At 46.8% G+C, this 9,310-nt stretch overlaps 1 protein-coding gene across 1 annotated transcript in view; it reads left to right on the top strand.

The window, feature by feature from the left end:
- Positions 1-2,029: 2,029 nt before the first annotated feature.
- LOC146869242 (complement C4-like) overlaps positions 2,030-9,310 on the top strand; it is a 550,923-nt gene continuing 543,642 nt past the window's right edge. Inside the window, exon 1 of the mRNA XM_085646117.1 lies at positions 2,030-2,181. Coding sequence (XP_085502243.1) covers positions 2,117-2,181 — 65 coding nt within the window. The 5' untranslated portion in view covers positions 2,030-2,116. The remainder of the gene's footprint in view (positions 2,182-9,310) is intronic.

The following is a 9,310-nucleotide window of genomic DNA, read 5'->3' as shown; positions in this document are numbered from 1 at the left end:
TCAACCAATTTGCTCTGGACATCCACAACTGAGATCTCAGTAGAGCGGGAGTGTACGAGGGGAGTTAGAGCTGCGGCAAACAAGTTATAAATCCCATTTAAGTCTTTATCGATCCCTAGTATTGATGACCATTTAACTGATAATCACCGGTGGTTCTGTAGGGCACAGTGTTTATTAATCAGCATTCCTGAGAGTTTTAAACGAAGTTGGTAATGGTTATGGCCTCTCTTTTTGTTCGGCTTGACCCTCTCCTAAAGGTTGCCTCACGTCTCTGTCTGAAATGGATCTTCCATCACATGCTCTTAGTCGCTCGGAGATAGCCCTGCGGGCTAGCTGGGACGCGGCTGTTGTGTATGGGACATAAGAGTTGATGCTAAGAGATGGACTCTCGTCCTCCACCTCTGTAACGAAGTCAAGAACATAAATAGGCTCCAACCTGATGTTGATGTCTCCTCCTCCAATGGTAATCATGCATCCTGGCTTCATGGTACTGACAAAGACCATAGGGTGGCTAAAGTTTATGATTCTACATTCCCAGAACTAGGTCTTAAATATACATTAAAGCCATAGAGGCACTTGACCTCTGGCACATGTATTTTTATCCCTAGCATGTCAAGTGAGTCTATATTCATTTGGACAATACGAAAGGTCAAAGGCCGGCGTAAAGTCTGCTAGTAGGAGAGAAAGCGGCTGCATCGTGAGTGGTAAATGCTCTGTGATGTAGTGTTCTTTAAAGAGGTGAGTCTTCAACGCGTTCCTGAACCGGAGCCGCTTTGTGGGGTCTTGGGGGCTGCAGGAGTGTTGTTGCCGATCCTGGCTGCATGGGATGGAAAAGGCCTGCTGCCTTGTTTCTCTTTCATGGTATTCTGGTATCACATCGCCCCCCACAGTAGCAGGGTGCACAGGGGAATCTACACACGAGACATAGGGACAACCCCCAGTGGGTTATTGGGGGCTGCTTTCAGAAAAAGAACGCTGCTCGGTGCTCTGGCAAAACCTATAGAACTGGAACAATTTAAGAAGTTCTCTCCAGAATTCCCTTTAAAATGTATGGATTTTTAGCCAAGATAATAGGAAAATTTTACTGTAAAACCAAATGTTCCTTGCAGTAAAAGCCTCCTATTGAAATATTACAGGGGTTATTTGATTTCTCTTCCCAGCCAGGAGACAGCACGTCCACAGGTTTCTGCAGATTCCTCGGGTCTTCTGCTGGTCTGTAAACCTGAGACCTGTGTTGAGAGCAACCAGTTACTGAGCTGGTGACCCACCCGTGACCCCTGACAGCCTTCTTGGAAGGCTAAAGCAGCCTGCGCCACCCATACCCTGCCAGCGCCGCTATTGACTGTACCAACATAACACCTCAGCATCCTACAAGTTTGACAATGCAGACAATTACCGGCCACACAAAGCTAAAATATTGACACGAGGGGCTGGTTTGATTAGTTTTGAGTATATAGTGACTTAATAAACAGGAATGTTGAGTTAATCTCGAAATTAAAAAAGACAACAACACCAGGTAGTGGGCTGCTTTAGAGCTGGTGCTCACGATTAAATGCAGGGGCTGAGCACCGGAAAACACCGGCTCAAATGAAGCACTAGCGGAAACCATGAGAGAGTACCAGTGCAGTGCCTGGTGACCCCCCATCTGCACTGAAGAGGCATTGGGGTAGGTAACTGTGCAGTGTCAGATGATCGGTGACACCCATCTCCACTGGAGCAGCTCGTGCTGCACCCCAAACAATTGGAGAGTGCCCAGGCAGTTACCCTAGTGTTTGCTACTTCTAAGGGGGCTGGGATGTCTCCCTATGGCACCGGCCTGTGGTCTGCGCTCTGGGCAGGCCCTGTAAATGCCTTATTCTGGAGAAACGGTCAGCAGCACAAATAAAAGAGATCATTTGGACTTTTCGGGTGCGACGCCAGGAATGTGTCAGAGGGAAATTCCCTGAGAGGTTAAAGTTTAGGAGAGTAAATAGGCCGTGCCCAGCCTCCTTCCGTACCCTCTGCCTGCCCCTCCCGCTCTCGGCTCATTCTGAAGGGTGCAGTGGCCCAGATCACACCACCCTGACAGCGCCGCGCGCCACCGGAAAGGGGCACCCCCAGACCCCGGGCCGCCGCCATGGAGCTCCTCGTGAGACTGGCATGGATCTGCGCCCTAGTGAACCTCGCCCGCCTGGCGCCAGCGTGAGTGTTTCTTTTTTTAATAAAGGGGAATTGGGGATTTGAGAGCCTCCAGTTTGCAGTGAGAGCGCTCCGGATTTACCCTCGAAGCAGTGCTTTAAACTACCGGCACTTTTATATTTTTATTCCCCCTTGATTACCGGGGCCTTTCCTCGGACAAGGAGAGTGCCGGGCGGTACCCATAAGGGCCCGGTTTTGATGCGGTTAGTGCTGCGCTCCATCCTTGGCGGCACCTTGAGCCCGTCCTGCAAGGATTAAAGCTCCTTTCAAACCGAGCTGAGGCCTGGCTTGAGCTGGTTCTAAAGGCCAGGACAGCAGCTCGTCTTCAGTAGAACACAGAGTGCTGCGCGCACCTCTCTGAAAGTTAAGAGAGAAGTATGGCTGCAGGGTGTCTTTCCGAGGGTGTTGGGAGGTGGCTAAACAAGCATTTGCAATGCAATCGGTCTCGTCTTTTGGACCGTATAAGCATTGCTTAGTTTGAGCCGGTGGTTTCCGACTCTGAGCACCGGCACTTAATTGAGCACCAGTTAAGGAGACATTCATTTTTGTTAGACAGAGTTAGATTAAGTGATTTGCCCAGCATCACAGGATGTTGAGCCGATGCCGAGCCTTGAACCTGACTTGCTGGGTTATTGATAGTGATGAGTCCAGGATGACTCCCAGGTTGCGTGCGTGGTCAGTGGGCGTCGGTGCAGCTCCTAGTGTGGCCGGCCACCATGAGTTGTCCCAGGCGGAGGGGCTGGATCTGATGATGAGGACCCCAGTCTTGTCCGAGTTCAGTTTCAGGCGGCTGTTCATCATCCATTTGCCGATGGCCATCATTCCTTCGTGGAGGTTGGATTTGGCGGTGGTGGGGGCCTTGGTGAGAGAGAGGATCAGCTGGGTGTCGTCGGCGTATAAGATGATGTTGAGGTCGTGCGATCGAACGATGTTGGCGAGCGGTGCCATGTAGACGGTGAAGAGTGTCGGTCTGAGGGACAATCCTTGGGGTACACCGCAGATGATCCTGGTGTCTTTAGAGCAGAATGGGGGGAGGGGACGCTTTGGGTTCTGCCGGTGAGGAAGGTGGTGGTCCAGTCCAGTGCTTTGTCGAGGATCCCTACGTTGTGGAGGCGTGTGTGGAGGGTGTGGTGGCAGACGGTGTCGAAGGCGGCCGAAAGGTCCAGGAGGATGAGGGCAGTGGTTTCTCTGTTGTCCATCATGGCCCTGGTGTCGTCGGTGGAGGTGATGAGGGCTTTTTCAGTCCTATGCTTACTGTGTAATCCAGATTGGGACAGGTCCAGAATGTTGTTCTTTTCGAGGAAAGAGGTCAGTTGCTTGTTGACAATCTTCTCGATGACTTTCGCCGGGAACGGGAGGAGGGAGATGGGCCGGAAGTTTTTGAGGTCCTTGGGGTCTGCCTTGGGTTTCTTGAGTAGGGTGTTGATCTCGGCATGCTTCCAGCTCTCCGGGAAGGTGGCGGTCTCGAAGGAGCTGTTGATGATCTTGTGGAGATGAGGTGCAATGGTGAAGCTTGCTTTGTTGAAGATGTGGTGCGGGCAGAGGTCAGATGGTGAGCCGGAGTGGATGGTGTTCATGATTTTGATGGTGTCTCCGTCGTTGACGTGGGTCCAGGAAAGCAAGGGGTCGATGTGGCTGGGGGGTGGTGAGTCTGAGGTGTCTGTGTCTGTTGGGGGGGGGGGCCTGGTTGCTGAAGCTGTTGTGGATGTCTGCAATCTTTCGGTGGAAGAAGGTGGCTAGGGAGTCGCAGAGGTCTTGCGATGGCGGGCTGTCGTTGGAGTTGGAGCTGGGGTTGGAGAGTTCCTTCACGATGTTGAAGAGCTCTTTCCTGTTGTGTGCGTTGTTGTTTATGTGCTCTTTGAAGGAGGTCCTTTTGGCGGTTCGGATGAGCTGGTGGTGTCTGCGAACACAGAGAGCTGCGCGTGCCTTTCTGGAAGTTAAGAGAGGAGGAGTATGGCTGCCTGGTGTCTTTCGGAGGGTGTTGGAAGGTAACTAAAAAACCTAAGTGTGAGGCACATTCTTCAGGGCAATACAGCATGTTAGCATGCTCATTGTTTTAAATGCCCGCAAATCTTCGCCCATCAACAATTTAACTGAAAGGGATTTGCATGAAAGAAAATCACTGTTATCAATGCATTCATGATTTTAAAAAAACTGCAGCACTAGTATTGATTTGTGAGTGTGCCGTTTATTGATAAACCTCCTAAGGGTCTCTGCTCCAGTGAGACACACCTGTGGCAGTCTCTGAAAATGTTTCAATATGCGAATATGTACATTGCACAAAATGCAACCCCAACTTTGTGCTGCACCTGTTAATGTTTTTGAAGGCCTCCACTGTCGGGCACTGCATGTGAAAAAGGATGTGTGAGAGTCAGGAAGTAAAAGCATTAAGTGTGTGAGTTTGCAAGCGTGGGTATGATTGTGAGAATGAAAAGTGGTTCCTGCTGTTTGTGAGAAACTAAATGTGATTCAGAGAGCATGAAATGGGCTTTTAAGTGTGTGAGGGGGAGAGTGTATGTGAAAGGGGCAAATGTATTTAGACAGCGTGTAGGGAATGTGTGTTAACAGTTCATCTCCAACTTTTCTAGAAATAATTTAGCTATTTTATGATGTTCTCCGATGATTTTGTGAAATTTTGTTTATCTTTTTATAAAAATGCCAGCTATGTGAACAAATGATGCAGCAGGTTTACCAGTCAGAAGACAAAAGTAGTGGTGGGGGATCCAACAAATTTAAAGGGAGTGTAGAGCCAAGGGTCTGGCTGAGCTCTAAGAGAACTTGCAGGAGCCGAGCCCTGGAACTGTTTGCCTTGTAAATCATCCAACGAACTTCACTTAATAGGATAAAGTCTCTTCAAAATAAAAAAAAATCATATTTCTTTAAATGGTACAGCTTTGACATTAATATGTCACGTTATACAATATTGAGGCATAATGAAGAAAAAGGGAGATTTGTGAAACACAATATTTGCCTAAGAGCATAGAGTTTGGTTAAGTGGAGACTCCAGGATATATCCCAGTTTTCTTGTTTCACTTTGTACACATCAGCCTCTAAATGAGTATCTATTTATTGTTCCTTTTGACGTCAAATGTTGATGTTTCGTTTGAACTTTGTGCATAAGGGCGCAGCGATTGCAGCCGGCAGAAGCCACATGAAATGTTGGCTCTTTTTGGGCTCGAAGTTCCAAGAGAACCTTGAGTCGGTCCAGAGCCCAGCATCTGGCTCCAGCCTGGCTCGACCTGTAAGTGGCTCACACACCTCTAGGCAAATGCACTTTAAAAATGGCTACTCATGAGGCCAACCCTAGCTTTATTAATCGGGCAATGGCCAAGGGTTTGCAGCAGAAAGTGGGCACAATCGAAAGAAGCAAAGTCTGAACGTAATTATTTTTTGTAAACTCTGCCACAAAGAATGTGACAAGACAAATGTGATAATAAATGTATTCTGCCTCGCCCAACTCATCACAACACGCTGCATTTCGAAATATTACCTGGAACAGAGATCTTTGCGTATTCAGTGAATTCCTGGGCACAATGGCACTTTTATAACTCTGGTGGTTAATGCGCTTGCTGGAAATTTCTGTGTGCATTCTGCTAATCAAAGGATTGACTGAATATAAAATTGCATAGAGGATCAATGTGCCTGCTGTAACGCACAGCATGAAACATGCTGATCACAGAGTTGTTTTTTATATAGAGTGCTCTACTGGTTTCTGTTTTTGCTTCAGAGATCGTTGTGTTACCTGCAAGTCACAAGTTAAAATCTTTGTCATATAGTGTAGTGACTCATGATCCTGCATCAAGGATATGCAGGCAATCGACGAGGCAAACCTTAGGCAACTAGCCGTCTTTTTCTAAACATTTTATTATTATATGGTTTCTAAAAAAAGGTTACTTTATTATTAAGGACTTATTGGTAAGTACTATAGAAATGGTTTGACATTCTTACAATGCATGCATATTTTTTGCATACAAACCTTAGAAAGGTAAAAAATATGAGAGAAGTACAACGATTCGATGGCTTCACTAGTTTCTTCTTTTTTTTTTTTTTATTCTGTTTATTAGGTTTGGTATTCCAATACATCGGGCTTCTCCAGTTTCTATAGGTTATGCTGAATGTTTGTATGATTTTGATGGACTTCATAATTGACTAAATTACCATCTAACAGTTATATAATATTGTCATTGATTATGTCACGATAATGAGATACTTCATTCTGTTGAAGAGGCTTCCCAGAGCTGTTGACTCAGCTAATATTTTTATTGTTGAACTTTTCCATCTCTATGGCCTTCCAGATATAATTTCAGATGGAGGGGCGAAATTCATAGCACTTTTTTGGGAGAGAGTTAATATAAAATATAGGGGTGCCAGGTCTGTCAAACCAGCTAGCTATCACCCAATGACTGGTGGACAAAGTGAATGGCTAAATCAATGTCTGGAAAAATATTTAGAATGCTTCCTGGTAGATTACCCGAATGCCTGATACCTGTGGATTCCCTCAGCAGAATGTGTGTACCTTAACTCACTCTATGTATCACTTCTGATCGGGAAGATCACCCTTCTTTTGTTCCTATGGAACAACTTTCAGATGTTACCACAGAAAGTTATTATTCCTTCTTCTGTTCCTTCTTTTACTTCACTCCTACACAGACTTCAAGATATACTGAGGGCAGCACGCCAACATCTGGTGCAGGTGAATCAAGCTTATAAAAGCTTTGCTGATAAACATTACAGAAAGGCGCCTGATGATCAGAAAGGGAATAAGGTGTGGTTATTTTCCAAATGACCAACCATTCATGGATCTCACTCTAAATTCACGCCCCAAATTGTAGTTCCATTCTAAGTTTTGGGAAAAGTGGAAAGAGCAGCTGTAGGTTTATCTTCAACCTCACATTGGCACGTCCATCCACTATTCCACGTATCTAGAGTGAAACCTGCCATTTCAGATGCACTTAGTAAAGACCCACCACCTCTAATGGAGACCATTGACTCCTGTGTCTTTGAGGCCAATTACAATATCTAATGCTCTGGAAAGCATATGATAAGTTTAAATGATTGTGAGTACCTGCAGATTTTGTCCATGCTCTCATGCTTTAAAGACATCATCCAATTGGGGAGGAGCATTCTCAAGAGGAGGGGCACTGTCAGGATTCATGAAAAGTACAGGCAGACCACAAAGCAGGGGATACACGGGGGCTGGAGATGACGGAAAGCAGGTTAGTGGAAACTGAGGAGAATGGAATCAGTATACCACTAACTGCACAGTACTTAGTCACTCACTTCCTGGGTCTGGGTTTTGTTTCTGGGCTAAGGGTTGGAGAGCCATATTTAAGGGCACGCATGGCTCAAAGTCTTCTCCTGGCAATGTCTTGTTAGTTGCATTAGCTTCTCACTCTTGTACCAGTCCGCACTCATATCCACCCTTCACGCTTGTTGTTTTTGTTCCTGTCAGTTCCCTCAGTTTCTCCAATACTCTACCCTTTGCCTTGGCCTTTACATTGGCAAGTTTGCCCGTCTGTATTTATTGTACCTCTGTCCAGTATGTTTGCGGCAGCGCCCTGGGGCTCTATACTGAATTTCAGGTCGGCCTAAGGCTCAACAAAGCAAGAAATGCTGCTGCAATTGTTAAGCTCTGTAAACCTATTTATATATTGTATTTTTCTACTGGTTGTCCTCTGCCTTCAAATCGGGTCATTCACACCTACTTCCAAAGTATAGAGGTAGTGTGTGCCGCTCCTCAGCTGAGAGTATTCCATGCCGGAGAGTGAGTTCCAGTCTGGTGTGCCTGTCTCACTCCCTTGCCTTGTTTTTCCCAGATTCCTATCACAGGTAGCAAGTCCACTGCCCGCTGCTGTAGGTATTCAGAGATGGTATGAGCTTTCACATCACAGGTCTCCATCTCCGGAACCAGACAACTGAGTTGTTGTCGCAACGTTAGTGGCCTGCCTATTGTGAGCTGATGGGTGCAGTTACAGCCATCGGTGCACTTGCTTGGTGATGGTGGGAACTTATGTCATGATCAAACCTGATTGGAGGATGAGGAGACTTCATCAGCTCTTCTGCATGAGGCGTCTTCTGATTCAAAATTGGGGACAGGTTTGTTAATTCCTTCTCTCCTTTGTTCTTCTTGATGCTGAGATGTGGCGCCTCTTCTTTCCTATCAGGCCAAGTGGGCCTCTGTGGTATAGTCTTGGGGGTGAGGGAGGGCACATTTCAGGATAGGCAGCAACCCTCCTCACCTTCAGTGGGTGAAAAGACAATGTGGTGCAACATCATACCACATGCTGTCCCTTGTGGACGTGTACATCGACAGGTAGCAGCCGTGTCGAGGGAGTATTGGGAGTCTATTTCATGGAGGGGGGTACCTGGGGGGTACCTGATGAAGATCGTTGAGTAGGTTAAGGTTTCAATATTGCCGCCCCCATTTTTAGGTCTCGGCCTGACGTAGGCAGTCAAGGCATGTCACTCCCTTATTGTTGCCACTCTGTCCCCTTTTATCTACGCCCTGCGGGATTGGATCTTTTACCGCGGCGTTACACTAGTGCCTTTATTTACTGGGGAAGCACTATTTGTTTTCCCTTCCGTCTGTCTCTCTGAGACACGGCTGCTTGTTTACAGCGGCTGCCTGGCCAATCTGTTTTTCTGCCAGGGTGTGTTTGAGTGCGTGTGTGAGATAGAGAGTATATTTGTGTAGGCAACAATGTATGCGTCTCTGGTCTGTGGTGTTCGTATGAGAAGTGGCGCGATGTCTGTGCATTGGACGGTCACACATTTCGACCCCTGTGTCTCTTTGTCTGTAGCTGCGTGTTGCCGCCCGATGCCACAGGCCTCCTCTCTGCCATGTCGGTGCCACGGAAGATCTGAATTGGAAGGCCTTAGACATTATTTAAATGCCAGGATTAACATGTCGCACATTCCTTCATTTGGGCATAGTTTAAGAAAGAAATCAGTGGATTTACATGTACCGTATAGGACACAGCTGAGCCAGAGTAGGAAGTGTTAAATCAGCGCAGTTAAATAAAACCTCAGTACACGCAAGAGATTGGCGTGTTGAAAAAGTCTTCTTTTATGACAAAAGTGCAGCGAGTCCCGACTTGGGATCTGACATGGTCCAGTGACTTGATTGCTTTGG

This window comes from Triturus cristatus, chromosome 1_1, assembly GCF_964204655.1.
Source record: "Triturus cristatus chromosome 1_1, aTriCri1.1, whole genome shotgun sequence".
Taxonomy (NCBI): Eukaryota; Metazoa; Chordata; class Amphibia; order Caudata; family Salamandridae; genus Triturus; species Triturus cristatus.
Note: the sequence above shows the minus strand (reverse complement) of the source record. Positions and strands in the feature narration are given on the sequence as shown.